Source organism: Hyaena hyaena, unplaced genomic scaffold (assembly GCF_003009895.1).
Source record: "Hyaena hyaena isolate Hyena2069 unplaced genomic scaffold, ASM300989v1 scaffold_831, whole genome shotgun sequence".
Lineage (NCBI taxonomy): Eukaryota > Metazoa > Chordata > Mammalia > Carnivora > Hyaenidae > Hyaena > Hyaena hyaena.
Genome location: NW_024081468.1, coordinates 771773 through 789180, shown reverse-complemented (window position 1 = coordinate 789180; position 17408 = coordinate 771773). Strand labels below are relative to the sequence as shown.

Sequence of the window (17408 nt, the reverse complement as noted above, 5' to 3'; positions counted from 1 at the left end):
TGTACCCAATGTCAATTTCTTGGTTTTGATCATTTGCTATGGTTATGTTAAGATATTATCATTGAGGGTCACTGGGTAAAGGGTACACCAGAACTCTGTTATTATTTTTATAATTTTTGGGGAGTCTAAGAAGTTTTTTTTTTAAATAAGTGGAGAAGGAAGGATATGCTATAGCAGAGTACAAAGGAAAACAGTAAATCTGGACATTTTTATTAAGTTCTAATTAAAAAATATTAAAACACTTGAAATACTCAAAGTTTGTAAAACACACTCATACTCAGTAATTTTCTTGTTTTGTGATAGCTAGTGCTATAATGCTGAAAATGTTACATTAACATCAACCCACCAGACTGCAAAAGTTTTACTTCCAAAATTCAACAAATATGCATCTTAATTAAGAAAACATATATACTCACTGTATAAAAGATCTTCAAGTTATTTTTAAAAATAAACTTTTCCCCTTAAATTTAGTAAGGGCTGATTTAGCTCATTGAGTCAGGGTCATGATAAGTTTATCTTATATTCTTTTAGGTGATACTGGGTAGACGCAGAGCCGCAACACGCTAGGAAAGTGGACTTAGTTTTCACAAAAAGCAGTTCAGATTTAGAGCTGGACAGTACCTGTGCGCGTAAATTTGTTTAAATGACTGGTCTCAGGATTTTTTTTTACAAGTCACAGCAATGCTGAATGGTCACAGAACAGAGAACTTCACCTTCCACTAGCGGCCACCTCACGGACCATCAGGTCACCTGTTCAGCTCTTTGCAATCAGCTGCTACCAAGAAACAGACCAGCCCCCGGGGTGCTTAGGAATCCCCGAGCCACCCAACGGCTCTGGCTTCCCTAAGTCTCTTCGGGAGACACCCCATCCTTACATCAGGAGGGTGGTGAGTTTAAGGTTCAAAATAATTTTGGTAACTGTCTGAGCCGCTTTACATCTAAGAAGGTGCCTACTGAGTTCATACTGCTCATCTGCTTTAAAGTTTCAGGGTTCAAACTTTCGGGAAGAATTGGAGAGTTCCTTTCATTTTCTTTCTCAGGATGTTGGGTAAACTCTGCCTTTCCAGTTCGAAGGTTCACTGCAGGTTTAAGGTTTTTTAAGAAGAAAGCTGGGTTTTCATTCAATTGCTGCACTGCTTTTGGCGGAACCACTTCATTTGTAATATTTCTCAGTACTGGCATACCTGTGTGGGTGCTCACGGATTCACAGTCATAACAATTAATTGTTTCACAAGCACTCCTAGAAGGCCCCTTCTGACAGTCGGGTCGCTCAGGTATGGCTGTAAGGTTCTGACCCAGCACATGCTCACTCTTGCTGCCTGAATCGTCTGGAGGCTCCTCTTCATCTTCACTGTTGTCACTGCTTTGTATGAGACCGTACCTCTTCATATATTTTTTGGTTGCAAATGACATGTTGTTTGGTGAAATTAAACTAAGCCCCACTGTGCTTCTGTCTGTATTAATATGTAGAAGACTAAAAGACGAGTCACCGTTATTTTGGTTTGATCGACTGAGGGATAGCTGTGACAGCTGATTTTCACTTAAATATTTCAGAGCGATAGCATTTGCCTCCATGCTCAAATCCACACCATTGGGGCTTAAGCCACTCATGCCAGCGTTAGCAAATGACATGTAGTTTAATCCAGAAATCACTGCTTCGGGGCTGATGCATGCCAACACACTGAAAGACACAACGGAGTGGGCCATCATCGATCTTATACTGAGTACTAAATGCTGTTATTCTAAATGTGTTCCATTCTAAGAAACACAAAACACAAAAGGTCTCCAGCTTTAAGCTTCATGGTGCTTTTTTATCTGAGTGTGCAAACATCTAAGTCCTAATGATCCAGATACATTCAAGGGATAAATATGGTAAACTAGAAGGTGATTCAAAGACTAAAAGTGGAACACAAACTAGTTCTCCTAAGTTTATACATTAGTCATGGTTTTAAGAACAAATACAATGCTCTCAAATGTAAAAGCCATTCAATTTTGGTAAAATAAAACAAAAATAAAATCAAACAGAGAAAACATCTGATAATGTAACATTTACAAGCTTTGGCAAGTAGCTCGGAATATGAAATTGTCCATAGCTGAAGAGACTCTATTTGTAACGAGTAAAAACCATCTACCAGCCTCTGGATATGGACTACTGTATGGGTCTCTGTCGACACTGATTTTCTTTCATCAGACAGAATCCTCTAGTTACTTGTGGTTGGTATTATCTCATTAATATTAACCAACTGACTTGCCCTTTTCATTTATATCATAAATACAATAATAATAGCTGCTAATTTTTACTGATGCCTGATTATGTGCCAGACACACTTGGTACCTCATTTAATCCTCACGAAAGACTTTCTCAGAGATTCTTGCCTTTTAAATATTCCAACCTCATTCTCCACTCTACAACACTTCACATTTATATCATTTATTGGCAGTCCATATATTTAACTCACATTCCTTTTTCTTTTTAAAATTTTTCAATGTTTATTTATCTGAGAGAGAGTATACATGCGTCAATGAGTGAGGGGCAGACAAAGCCAGAGAATCCAAAGCAGTCTCTGTGCTACCAGTACAAAGCCCAACATGGGGCTTGAACTCATGAACCAAGATCATGACCTGAGCTGACATTGGTCACTCAACCAACTGAGCCACCGCCTTTTTTTATGTTTATTTTTGAGAGAGAGAACGCAAGTGGGAAAGATGCAGAGAGAGAGGAGAACAGAGGTACTATTAATTAAAGAGGTACTATTATCTTTATCTTATAGCTGAAAACACCAAGGAATAGAGATCTTTTACTAATCTGCCTAAGCTGAAGAGCTAGGAATTGAAAAGCTGAACCCAGGTCTGCCTTACTCTCTAGGGCTCTACAACCACTATGTTTCACTATTATTTAACTATCAGTTTTTCTGTTCCCTAAAAATTAGAGTCTTTTGTATACTATTTGTTGTTGTAAACATTATATTCTAATCAAATACACTATGATTTTGTGTATCATCCAAGGAAGAAATACAGTTGTTTAATATGTGCCAGCCACTGTCTGCATCCCTACCCCCATAGAGCCCAAAGGACCAGGTATTTTCATTCTGAGAAGTATCTGAAATTTTGAAGAAGCTATTTTCAACCATTAATATTCTTAAACCAATGATATCATCATCAAACTATGGAACAGTGTGCTCAATAATGCTAGTCTTTAAAGCCACCTTGTAATTGTCCCTTAACCTTCTTGGTACTGAGGTACTTAATACGAGAAGAGACACCAATATATCTATACATTATTCTTTTATGAAAAAGTTCATAGTGATAACATCTTTTGCATATAAAATCTTTTCTACTTTCTTTGCCTATTTCTTCGAAATTATAACCAATTTGCATATTAAATCAGAAGACCTGTACATGTTAAAATATAAGTATAATATCTCTAAATATTAATTAAAACTTCTAATTTAAAATGTTAAAAATTTAGAAAAAGTAGATCAAATTTGAATTACATCTTCTTTTATTATAGAATGGCTAAAGAATCTATATAAAGAATCTATATAAATCCATAAACCAGTCAATATCAGTTTAGAAGGTTTTTCAAGTTTCATTGTGTAGCACAGCTAGCTAATTTCAATTAGGGGTTAGGGGAAACAACACCACTTTGAAAACAAATCAATAATACTCGGAACCAATGCATATAAACACTAGGGTAATTAAAGATGAGAAGTAAAAGGAGGCCATTCCACTAATCAAATCCTAACAGCCTTGAGCACAAATATACTCTGTTAGCATTTCATTAGATGGACAGTCACAAAAGGATGGTGAGAGTTCGTTTACGTTTCTGTAGGAGAGTCACAGGCCAACAATTATTCCAAAATTTATCCCCAAATTCCAAAAATTATTCCAACTTACTTAAAGATGAAAACTAAGCTTGACTTTATTGTTCTGTTTGAATCCCAGCTAGTAAATTCCTACTTATCCTATACTAGGTTTTCAACTAAGAAGTAGGAAGGAAGCAACTAAAGAGACTGCTTATGATCTGTTTTGAGTTTGAAAGGAATTGGAAATATGCCTGTAGAGGCTGTTGCCAGACCTCAAACCATAATCTCCATCTTCCCTACAATTTCTAGGGGTTGTTTAGCACTTTCTTTCATTGCTTTGCTTTCCTGCCTTTGGACTCTCTTAATCTCTGCAGTTCTGAAACTGGAAGCAGAAAGGAAATCTTCCTTCCCTTGTCTCAGTTACTCATCTAGTGGGAGATCTGCTTCTGAAGTCCATAACTAGAACATGAAGTGAGTTTTCACATAGGCACGATGACAAAGAACAGGTGGTTTATAAACTAGGGGAACAGTGTAGATTGTAAGAATTATAAAGAGTACTCTCCTGCATTACCAAACTACAATTTTTAACACTATTTCTAGAGGAAAATGTATCTTAAATTCTAAACATCTACCTTATGAAATTTTAAGCATACCAGTTATATTACTCATAGGTGTTAAAAGGTAACAAGGCCAAAAATACTGACAATAAGTACCACAGAGGTGTTAAGAACAAAGCATTCACTGTATGCTTCAACAATGACCCAAACAGATGGGATTTCACTAATTTAGCAAATGACTCATGGAAGGCCCACCAAGTGTGGTAGAAGTAATGAAGATTCAGAGATATATACAACTCATGATCTTGCTGGCAAAGCTATCACAAGAATAGGCTATATAATCTATTAGTAACAAGGTAGTCTGAGTAAAAACATCAATATTCCGGTGAAGGGTCCAGGAAAGCTTGATAAAGGAGGTGCCATCTGAGTTCAGCTTTGAAGGATAAGAGGATTCTGGCAGGCAGAAAGGTAAAAAAGAGTACCCCAGGTAAAAGTAACAGCAAGTTACTGGGTAAGCTGGAAGGTGGTAGAGAGTAGTAGGAGATTATACTAAAAAAATAAGTTTGGGGCACCTGGGTGGCTCAGTTGGTTAAGGGTCCGACTTTGGCTTAGGTCATGATCTCATAGTTTGTGACTTCAGCCCCAAGTCAGGCTCTGTGCTGACAGCTCAGAGCCTGAAGCCTGCTTCAGATTCTGTGTCTCCCTCTCTCTCTGCCCCTCCCCTGCTTGTGCTCTGTCTCTCTCCCAAAAATAAAAACATTAAACAACAACAACAACAAAAGTTTAAGACAAAAAACAATATGAATTAATTAACTAGGCTTTAGAAGGTCTTATGTTTGGAGTATTCTTTCAGCCTAAGATTAACAACAAACAAAATCTGATTTCTATGTGTTGGAGAAACAGTTTCAGTGTGGTTTCCTTTTTAATCATAATAATATGCAGAACCCATTAATAATCAATAAAATATAAATTAAGAATAATTTAATATATTTTTGGTCTCAATTAGCACACATGTTTTAAAGGGCAATTTTAATACAGAGTCATTATAACATAGTATGAAAATACTGCTAATGTTAGGTACGTTTCTTATCTGTTTCCTTCCTATTCATAGGCGGTAACAGAACATGTCATGGGTGACTATCTGTGTGTCTTCTCCACTGTACTATGGGCTTGGTAAGGGCAGAGATGTCTTTACCAGGTTATCTTGTATACCAGGATGTCTCTCAGAGCTGGCTCAAAATAAAAGCTCAATACGTATTTATTGAAGTAAAATGAATTAAAGAAAGCATTGGTGAAATATAATACATATAGCTGGTAAGACTATTAAACCTCACTCTTCCAGAAAGCAATGTCACAACAGCTTTAAAATTTTCCTGCCCTTTTGACTTAGTCTTTCCATTTCTGAGACTCCAAGGAAATAATCCTAAAACTAAAAAAAATCCAAAAACATCTTTGCAAAAAGATGTTCATCATAGCGAAATTTCAAAAGGAGTGTCTGAGTGGCTCAGTCAGTTAAGCGCCTGACTTTGACTCAGGTCATGGTCTCACTGTTCATGAGTTCGAGACCTGTATTGGGCTCTCAGGCTCTCTTCTGTCAGTGTGGAGCTTGCTTAGGATCCTCTGTCTCCGTCTGCCCCTACCTGTGATCTCTCTCTCTCAAAATTAAATAAACATTAAAAAAATAAATAAAATGGTAAGAAATTGGGGTGCTTGACTGGCTAGTCAGAAGAGCATGTCAATTTTTGTAAGTTCAAGCCCCACATCAGGTGTCAAGGTTACTTAAAAATCTTTTTTTTTTCATTAAATGTTTATTTTTGAGAGAGAGAGCACAAGCAGGGGAGAGGTAGAGAGAGGGGAGAATAGAGGATCTTAAGTGGGCTCTGTGCTGACAGCAGAGAGCCTGACATGGGGCTCAAACCTGCGAAGTGCAAGATCATAACCTGAGCCAAAGTTGGACACTCAACCAACTGAGCCATCCAGGCACCCCCCAAATAAAAATCTTTCAAAAAACAATTAAACAGGGGCATCTGGGTGGCTCAGTCAGTTAAGTGTCCGACTTCGGATCAGGTCATGATCTCACGGTTCATGGGTTCGAGCCCCACTTTGGGCTCTGTGCTGACAGCTAGCTCAGAGCCTGGAGCCTGCTTCAGATTCTGTGTCTCCCTCTCTCTCTGACCCTCCCCTGCTCACACTGTTTCTCTCTCAGAAATAAATAAAAAAATTTAAAAATTTATTTTTAAAAATAAAAAGAAACAAAATTTAAAAAATAAAATAGAAATTGAAGACAACTTGATAAGTTCTTTTCCATTCTGACAAGGGTTAGGTAAACAAATGCTATATCCCACTTACTGGATTATGATACCCCCATTTAAAATGATGCTTAGTAAGGGTTACAACAATTTGGAAAACATGCTTATTTCCCAGTGTAAAGCCAAAAAATGTTTGTCGTTTTTTGTTTTTTGTTTTTGGGTAGACACAACACTCCAATCAAAAAACAAAGTAGCAAACTGTACACCACCATCAGACCCCACCAAAAAATTAGATAAGCAACAGAGCAAAACAGTAACAAAACTAAATAAAAAACAAACTATGGACTTTGGAATTAGAGAGAGTACGTTTAAAACCAAAGGTATGGGGGCCTTGATCAAATTGGTACTTAATTTCCTTATCTATAAAACAGGAATAATAATAGTGTCTACCATACAGATTACTAAGGATTAAGTGAAAAATATTGCATAAAAATTCAGCACAGTTCCTCAAACACTATAAATGCTCAATAAATGGTTGCTGTTAAAAATTATTTTAGAGGGGAAAAATTAGTTTAGAGGGTACCTCGGTTGGTTGAGCATCCGACTTTGGCTTAGGTCATGATCTCATAGTTCATGGGTTCAGGCCCTGTATCAGGCTCTGTGCTGACAGCGTGGAGCCCAGTTTGGATTCTCTATCTCCCCCCCTCTCTTTCCCTCTACAGTTTACACTTTCTGTCTCAAAACTAAATAACATTTAAAAAATTTTTTTAAAAATTATCCAAAATTTAAAAAAATTATTTTAGAAAAAGAAAAGGAAATAAAAAAGCAAAGTTTTAATAATAAATGAGTTTGATTGGTAGGAATATAGTTTTTCTACATTTTACAAAATAAATTTATATTACTTTGGCAATGAAAACAAAACAAATATCAAGTTCTATTTCCAAAGCTCTACAATATTTTATATAACTTATACCACATACTAAAACCTAAAAATTTTTTTTTTTTTTAAATATTTTATTTATTTCTAGGAGAGAGAGAGACAGCATGAGCAGGGGAGGGTCAGAGAGAGAGAGGGAGTGACAGACTCTGAAACAGGCTCCAGGCTCTGAGCTGGCAGTCAGCACAGAGCCCGACGTGGGGCTCGAACCCACGAACCGCGAGATCATGACCTGAGCGAAAGTCGGACGCTTAACCGACTAAGCCACCCAGGCGCCCCTAAAAATTTTTTTTTCATATAAAGATATAGCTATGTTGGGGCACCTGGTCAGTCAGTTAAGTGTCCGACTTCGGCTCAGGTTATGATCTCACGGTTCATGAGTTCGAGCCCCTCATTGGGCTCTGTGCTGACAGCTCAAAGCCTGGAGCCTGCTTCAGATTCTGTGTCTCCCTCTCTCTGTCCTTTCCCTGTTCATGCTCTCTCTCTCTCAAAAATAAATAAACATTAAAAAAGTTAAAATACTTGGGGCGCCTGGGTGGCTTAGTCGGTTAAGCGTCCGACTTTCGCTTAGGTCATGATCTCGCGGTTCGTGGGTTCGTGCCCCGCGTCGGGCTCTGTGCTGACTGCCGGCTCAGAGCCTGGAGCCTGTTTCAATCTGTGACTCCCTCTCTCTCTGACCCTCCCCTGCTCGCGCTGTCTCTCTCTCTCTCCTAGAAATAAATAAAACATTAAAAAAAAATTTTTTTAAATAAAAAAAAAAAGTTAAAATACTTAATTTAACATATTGCTTTGAATTGAAAAGCAATTTTTTTTCAGGGGCGCCTGGGTGGCTCAGTCAGTTAAGCGTCCGACTTCGGCTCAGGTCATGAGATCACAGTTCATGGGTTCGAGCCCTGCATCGGGCTCTGTGCTGACAGCTAGCTCAGAGCCTAGAGCCTGTTTCAGATTCTGTATCTCCCTCTCTCTCTGACCCTCCCCTGTTCATGCTGTCTCTCTCTCTCTCAGAAATAAGTAAAAAAACATTAAAAAAATTTTTTTTTCATTTTGGCTTTCACTTCCTTGAGAAAATGATCTTATGTGAAATTAAAATCCTATCTATGAATGTGTATCTATGAGTTTTTCAACTCATGTAATCAAATTTTAAAAATGGGTATAGCTCATAATATTAAAATGCATAAAGAAAAATGTTAAAATTGTATATAGAGTAAAACTGCAACTGTTTCTTTTTTTAATTTAATTTTTATTTTTTGAGAAAGAGACTGAATGAGCGCAAGCAGGGGAGGGACAGAAAGTCAGGGAGAGAATCTAAAGCAGTCTCCATGCTCAGTGTGGAGCCTGACACAAAACCCTGGGATCATGACCTGAGCTGAAATCAAGAGTCAGATGCTCAACCGGCTGAGCCACACAGGTACCCCTGCAACTGTTTCTTAAAAAGCTAATTTTCCTTGGATGTTTTTAGTTCAAATGACATTCTCTTTATTTTCTAAATGTGAACCCTGAGTTTATATAATTTTCATAGTAGAGACTTATAATGTAAATTGTTATTTAAATAAAGAACAGAACAATCTTGATAAAAACAATGACTACTCCATAATGATAAATCAAAAAGGCTCTACTTTCTATTTCATTCTAAGCATCTAAAAAAACAAATCAAGTTCAATATATACTGCAAATTTACTAATCCCATTGTTTTCCTGGAAAGGCATTAAAATTAGGTAACTACTATGAAGAAATAATTACCTAAAAACTACCCCCTAAAGGCACCATACCAAAACACATAGTGTTCCACACAGATAATTTGTATATTCCAATAGACATTATACAGCCTGCCTTACAGTACTGAGATAAAACCTTCAAAAATGCTAGCTTTACTCTCTTATACTATTGGTAGGAATATAAACTGGCACAACCAATTTGGTGGGCAAGTGTAATGACTACCACAACTTTAAATGCACATACCCTTTCATCCTGACTACCTCTAAGAGTTGATCCTACAAAGACAGATCAACAAGCTTCTATAGAAAGATGTTTACTTAACATTGTTTGAGATAAGAAATAAGAGATTTAGCTTAAAGGTCCATTAACAGAGGACAGGTTCACTATATTAGATGTGTATAACAGAATATTATGCAGCTGTTTAAATGCATGAGAAAGAACTATACATACCTATAAAGAAAAGTATCTAAGACATAATGTTGAGCAAACAAAACAAAAATAGATTGCAACACTCTTGACACACAAATACACTTGAACAGGCACATTTCTACAGAACACAAAAGAAACAGTTAAGAGAAGAAAACTTGGAGGAGACAAACTAAGGAATTTGGGGAGTGGGAGCTTTTGCATTTTATCTAATATTCTTGTGTGTTATTTAATATTATCTTAATATTTTCTTAAAACACGAGACCATACAACTTTTGCAACTAGAAAACAAAAATAATTAACAGAAAACATGCTAACCTTAATAATATAATTTTCAGGTTTTATCCTTTTAAAAAAAACTATGTGATTAAAGGTCATCTTTGATGGAGAGGAATCTGAACAGAAGAACATGGTCAATTGTAATTAGTAAGCAGTAAGTTAGGTTTGTATGACTAGACTGTTGAAAACCCATTTCTAGGGAGAGAAATGTTTTTGCCTTTTAGCTGGCACAACTGCATAACCGAAGGTCCAATAGCTGTTGCAGACCCTATCACCTCCAGGAAGACTTTCTAGACATCAGCAATGAGTAGAGCCTATTTCTTTCTCGGAGATTTCGAGAGCATGTTGTTGGCACCTTGCCCCGGGAGGGATTTATGTCTATAAAACCTACTCTCCCACTGAAATGAAGAATCTAAAGGGTAGAGATGATCTCTTAGTCATCACACACATAGTAGGCCCTGAATCCATTATGAATCAATTGAATGGAGTGGCGAGCTTATACCTTTTCTCATGAGATTGCTGCAATACATCTACAGTTTTTTTGATCTTTTAAAACAAATTTTAAATTTACCTGGCATGATCCACTTTATGTGCATTTTTATTCACTTTAGTGGGAGAATCGATTTTTACTCCAAGGTTTCTTAGTTGTTTAAGGGTTGCATTAAGAACACAATCTTTGTCTGCTGGCCCTGAATCACGTTTTTTTTTCTTTGTATGGTAAACATTTTGTGTTCTGGTGCATTCATGGCTGATAATTACTGCTTTTGTAGATGGCTGCTCAGTTTCTTTGGAGGACTTATTCAGTAGGTGGTTCACTTGACTCTGATGAAAAAAAAGTATTTGAAAAATCACTATTAACAATCTTAGGAAACAAAAATGTAAATAGCAGCATTAAGCAAGGCCAGGGAAAAGTGAAATAATATCTTGCCAAATTCTATAAAGAATCAAGTATATTTGGACATTTTTTATACTATGGGGTTTTTATAAAGGAAACCCATCTTAACAAATGATTTCATCAGACCCTAGAGGAAATTTAGAACATCTGTTCAGAACTTGTTCATTTTATAACCAAATTTAAAATCATTTCAGTAATATTTCAAGTATTTTCAAGGGTTTATAGTAGCTATAAACAAAAACGTTAAATCATGCTTTCATTTGAAAAATGGTAATGTTTTGGGCGTCTGGGTAGTTCAGTTGGTTAAGCATCCGACTTTGGCTCAGGTCATGATCTCACAGTTGGTGAGTTCAAGTCTTGCATCAGGTGAGCTCAAGCCCTGCTTCTCACTCTCTCCTCCTCTCTATGCCCCTTGCTCACTTGCGCCCTCTCTCTCAAGAAAGGAAAATGGTAATGTTTCAGAGTTATAAATTAGATCTTTATGTTCAGAATCTGACTTCTCTCCTTTCTCCCTCTGAATGAGAATGACCTGTGATACCATCTCTGCCTTCCTGACATTAGAGCACATTTTATTCCCTGAGCGCACAGCTGCTAGCACCAGTATAGGACCCAGCAGGCAAATAAAAATTACGTGTTCATTGATGAGTACTTAGGGCCCTATGAAGTATGGAGAAATCAAGTGTTCCAAAGTCTACAGTTTGGATGGAAGTGAGAGCCAGGGTCATTCAATCTTCAAGTCTCAGTTTATATTCTAACTTTTCCAAGGTGACTAGATGACTATTTCCTCCAACCAGAATGATCCCTTTTTAGTCCATGCTGCCTTTGCTATAGCACTTCTCAGCCTGTCCTATAATTGTTTGCTGCTAGTATCCATGTGCTATTTTCCCTAGATTCTGAAGAGCAGAGACTATCATATTCATCTTTATATTCTTGCCTTTACTTAGTTCACTTTCTCAGACTAAGCTAAGTATTCTATAAAAATCTGCATTCCTGAACTCAGTATATTTTATCATAAATATTCTCCTACTTTTCAACTTTCAAACTTCCTTCAAACTGTTGCTTGTTTTTTCTGGTATTCAGTTTGAATCTGGCATAATATCAACACTTCTGTTTTAAAATCAGGGCTTCCCCCCCTTCCTCCGGTTGTCTAAGTATCTGATGACTGGCATGCTTGTAGTAAATTACTGAATTTAGGTTATCATAATCATGAAAAGCTAAAAGAAAGAAATTATTTATCATTAATTTGGGGAAAATCTTTTTATATCAAAGTCGCAATCAGTTTAAAGATAGGGGAGGCTTAACTAGTCTACTCTAAACTAAATAATCATCTTAGAAAAAATGAAATGCATTACATTTCTTACCAATAAATCCTGGTATATTTTCTGCTTATCAGATGGTTGAGGAGGCAAGGGTTGCATCGCTTGCTCAATTTTTGGTTCCCCTGATGTTACAGAGTTGTTACTAGCACCCTCTGTTGGTCCACTCTGTAAGCACATGCTGATACTCTCTGCTGGCATGGAATTCCGAAAGAATACAGGCGAGTCGGGTTCTTTTCTCACAATTGGAGAAGAACTGCTTGAAAGGATGTATAAGTAATGTGTCAGTTATCAAGACACCTTTAACATATATTTGAAGTGCAGTAATTTTGAAAGAAAGGGATAAGACTCAAGCAGCATTCTGGTTTGTATTTTCAGATCTCATCTTGATAAGGCTGTAAACCAGATTTTTAAGTCATGTTATTTATATGTAGGCAATTTTTTTTAAAAAGGTAAACAACATGCTGATTCCTCTTGAACTTGATACAAAGGAAATATTCAGAATATCTAAAAATTTGAAACATATCATTTGTTCACTTCAAGTTTTAAAATATAGTTGGGGGGGGCGCCTGGGTGGGTTAGTCGGTTAAGCGTCCGACTTTCGCTTAGGTCATGATCTCGCGGTTCATGGGTTCGGGCCCCGCGTTGGGCTCTGTGCTGACTGCCAGCTCAGAGCCTGGTGCCTGTTTCAGTCTGTGACTCCCTCTCTCTCTGACCCTCCCCTGCTCATGCTGTCTCTCTCTCTCCTAGAAATAAATAAAAATTAAAAATAAATAAATAAATAAAATATAGTTAAGGGGTACCCGGGTGACTCAGTAGGTTTAGAGTCTGACTTTAGCTCAGGTTATGATCTCATGGTTTATGAGTTCGAGCCCTGTATCAGCCTCTGTGCTGACTGCTTGGAGCCTGGAGCCTACTTTGAATTCTGTGTCTCCCTCTCTCTCTGCCCCTCCCCTGCTCATGCTGTCTCTCTCTCTAAAAAATAAAATAAATGTTAAAAAGAGAATTAAAATATAGCCATGATCCCGGGCAAATGAAGAGTTCATAAGCTGCCATTTACAATCACATTATATATTTGGTAGTCCTTCTTTTCTTTATGCTATTATATATTTTTAAAATTTTCTACAATGAGCATTTATTACTTTCAAACATCGCATATAAACACATGTCCTTTACATTTATTATGGAAAGCAATATTAAAAAACACTTCTTGTAAGAACAATAACCTGTGGCTAAAGCAGAGGAAAGTAATAATAAATATTAGCTAGGAGAAAGCTTATTATAGGCCAGGCATTGTTTCAAGTGCATTACCTTATAAAATCCTTACCATACCAAAAACACATAGAAGATAGAGATTACATATTATGCCCATATGAAAGATGAGGAAATTGAGGCACAGAGAGGTTAGTTAACTGCTCAAAGTTATGCCAAATATGAAGAAAATAAAACTCATACATAATTTAATACCTAGAGATAACCAGATTTTACAGTATTTCCATTTACACTTTTTCTCTGAAAAATTGCACCATACCAAAGGTAGTTTGGAGGCGGCTTTTTAAAATCTAACTGTAGGGGCACCTGGGTGGCTCAGTCAGCTAAGTGTCTGACTGTGGCTTAGGTCATGATCTTGCAGTCTATGAGTTTGGGCCCCGCATCGAGCTCTGTGCTGACAACTCAGAGCCTGGAGCCTGCTTTGGATTCTGTGTCTCCCTCTCTCTGCACCTCCCCTGCTCAGGCTCGTGCCCTTCTCTCTCTCTCTTACAAAAATAAACACACATTAAAATAAAAATTAAAACTTAACATTATATCATGAGTATTTTTCTTTTTTTCCCTATAGATACATTGTATCTTTTTTTAAATTTATTTTTTAATGTGTTATTTATTTCTCACGAACCGTGAGATCATGACCTGAGCCGAAGTCGGATGCTTAACCGACTGAGCCACAGAGGCGCCCCATCATGAGTATTTTTCCATTTCACTACATATTCTTAAAAACAAGTTTTAATTGTTACATAGCATTTTATTTTAAATGTACAGTATAATTTTTCCAACCATATAGTTCTTCTTTAAAACTTGGCTTATTTGCAATTTTCCCCATATTACTTAATTTTAACTTGATATGAAGTGCCAAGTACTTGTTTGGTACTTGATAAGCTTAGTAAATATTACTTGAATGATATTTGTAAAATGCCAGTTAAAACGTAATTCTAAGGAAAAAAATCCATAAATTTGACTACATAAAATAAAAAATTTTTGAATAGCAAAAAATATCAAACAAAGTCAAAAGACAACTGACCAGCTGGAAGAAAATACGTACAACATATACTACAAAGAGCTAACTTCACTAATGTAGAAGAACACTTAAAAGTGAAAGGCAAAGGACCTGAGACTCTAGCAGAAAAATGTGAGATGTAAACTTACAATTCACAAAGATATCAAAATAAATCTCAACATGAAGAAGTGATCCAACTCATTCATTATTTTTTAAATGAAAATTAAAATACCACCAATATACCATTTATCTCCTATCAGACTGGTAAAAAAATTATTTTTAAATATGCCAGCATATTTTGTTGGCACAGCTATGGGAAAACAGGTAATGTAATACACTGCTGTTGAAACCACAAGTAGTAAAGTTTTCTGCAGGGAAGCTTGGTGATACTTAACAAAATTACATATGCACTTAACTGTGGATGCAGAAATCCCACTTCTAAAATAATTAAAAAATACACATGCCACTAGGTAATCACTATACCAATACTTATAACTAAAAATTACTGGAAACAGTCAAAATGCTCTTAAGTAGGTGAGTGTTTATTAAACTATGGTACATCCACATAGTAGAGTACTATATAGTTATATAAAAAAAGAAGATCACTAGGACTGATTTGTATTAATTTCCAGTATATACTGTTAAGAGAAAAAGTGGCTCAAAAAATACCTATGGTATGCCCTATGGTATGCTACCTTTCTATACTTCACATAAGAAAGAAGTATCATAAGAAAATAAAGACACAGGGGAGCCTGGGTGGCTTAGTTGGTTAAGCATCCGACTCTTGGTTTCAGCTCAGGTCATGATCTCAGGGTCATGAGATCAAGTCCCATGTTGGGTTCTGCACTGAGCACAGACCCTGCATAAGAGTCTCACTCTCCCTCTCCCTGTCTGTCCCCTGCTCACATACATGAGCTCTCTCTTTGAAAACAATAAAAAGAGAAAAGAAAATATAGACATACATGGTCATTTGTACTAAAGAAATAAGGAAAGTAAGCTAGTAACTAAAGAGATTTGTTATCTAAAGTAGATAGACGGGTGGGAAGAGGGGTAGGAAAAAGGGGGATTTCGGAACAGGGTGGCAGGACTGAGAAGGGAGCAACACTCCTTTGAGTAAACGCCTTTTTATGTAGTTTGGGCTGTTAGAACTACAATAGGTTTCAGGGATGCCTGGGTGGCTCAGTCAGTTAAGCTTCCGACTTCAGCTCAGGTCATGATCTCACGGTTCATGGGATCAAGCCCCGCGTCGGGCTCTGTGCTGACAGCCAGCTCAGAGCCTGGAGCCTGTTTCAGGTTCTGTGTCTCCCTCTCTCTCTGACCCTCCCCTGCTCACACTGTCTCTCAGAAATAAATAAAACATTAAAAAAAAATGAAAAAAAAAAACAAAACTATAGTAAGTTTCAGATACCAAAAACATAAAATCAGCCAGAATATGGAGGGACCCCCAAGTGGAATACAAACAGTAATGAATCAATCTAATGATATTACAAACAAATAACACAACCACATAAGAAAATGTGGAAGAAAATAACCCACCTAAATAACTCTAGAAAAAGGTATTTTCATTGGACACTGCAGGGTTAAAGGTAAAAAGAATATAAAGAAACATACTCTAGTAAATCCACTTCAGAATTCTTAGCAATTCCTAAACTACTTTATGTGTACACTAGAACTGAACAAATAAATAAGTATAGTGTACACGAAAGCCAGGTTTCTCAGTGTTGGGGAAAGATGGTATAAATAAGAAAACAAGAAAAAGATGTGCTGGATTGGAATCAGAGAATTGGTAATGAAGTCAAGGATTTTCAAACATAGATACATATAGAAATAAATAGAAGTGTGTGTGTGTGTGTGTGTGTGTGTGTCCTAGCTAAGAGGGTCTAGAAGCACAGATAAAAAGTAGCAATGAGTACACCTAGTGCCCAGATCTTGGCTTCTAAATATGTTCTCTGATATCACTCCTCCTGGTTTCTTCAGGTTGAATCCAGGGTTGGGGTCGGGAAAATACAAGGTGAGCCTGGAACATCTTGCAGTGCCAAAAAGTATGAACATACTTGAAAAAGGATCGGGGCTTTCCCAGAGGTAACAGAAACCAATCTAAAAGAATCTCCGAAGATCGGGGCACCTGGGTGGCTCAGTCGGTCAAGCATCTGACTCTTGATTTCAGCTCAAGTCATGGTTTTGGCGGTTCATGACATCAAGCCCTATGTCAGGCTTGTGTAGATTCCCTCTCCCTCTCTCTCTGTCCCTACCCTGCTTGTGCCATGCATGCTTGCTCTCCCTCTAAAAATTAATAAAATAAACATTAAAAAAAATCATCTAGGTGCCCCTGGGTGGCTCAGTCGGTTAAATGTCTGAGTTTAGCTCAGATCATGATCCCATGGTTGGTGAGTTTGAGCCCTGCGTCGGGCTCTGTGATGATAGCTCGGAGCCTGGAGTCTCCTTCGGATTCTGTGTCTCCCTCTTTCTCTCTGCCTCTTTCCCATTTGTGCTCTATCTCTATCTCTCAAAAATAAGTAAATGTTAAAAAAAATTTTATTTAAAAAAACTAAAATATTAAAAAATAAAAATATCATCTAAAAGAGTTCCCAAAAACCTAAACTGGAACAATTTTAGCAAACAAATAAATAATATTAGTTTGGATTATAACTCATAGAATAAAAGACACATCCAGGAGTCCACATGGACATAAATAACCCACTGATGTGATGTACCAAGAGGGCCAGATCACCTCTTCTGTGGTAATCTTGCCAAAAACCAAAACTTTATTTTAATCATGAGAAAGTATCAGACAAACCCAAACTAAGAGACACTCTACAAAATAACTGACCAGTACTCATCAAAAGTGTCCAAGTCTTAAAACACAAGGTAAGACTCAGGATCTGTCAGACTGGACTAACAAGACATAACTAATAAACCGATGTGAAATCCTGTACTGGTTCCTGGAAAAGGACA

The 17408-nt window shown here is 37.0% G+C and overlaps 1 protein-coding gene across 4 annotated transcripts in view; it reads right to left on the bottom strand.

Moving 5' to 3' along the window:
* Positions 1-205: 205 nt before the first annotated feature.
* STIL (STIL centriolar assembly protein) overlaps positions 206-17408 on the bottom strand; it is a 67494-nt gene continuing 50291 nt past the window's right edge. For 2 of the 4 annotated variants that reach the window (XM_039219781.1, XM_039219783.1), the window contains exons 16-18: positions 12227-12440; positions 10542-10792; positions 206-1681 (exon numbers count right to left, since the gene is read on the bottom strand). In XM_039219781.1, the coding sequence (XP_039075712.1) occupies positions 901-1681; positions 10542-10792; positions 12227-12440 (1246 nt within the window). In that variant the 3' untranslated portion in view covers positions 206-900. The remainder of the gene's footprint in view (positions 1682-10541; positions 10793-12226; positions 12441-17408) is intronic. The other 2 variants (XM_039219782.1, XM_039219784.1) reach the window with 2 other exon arrangements.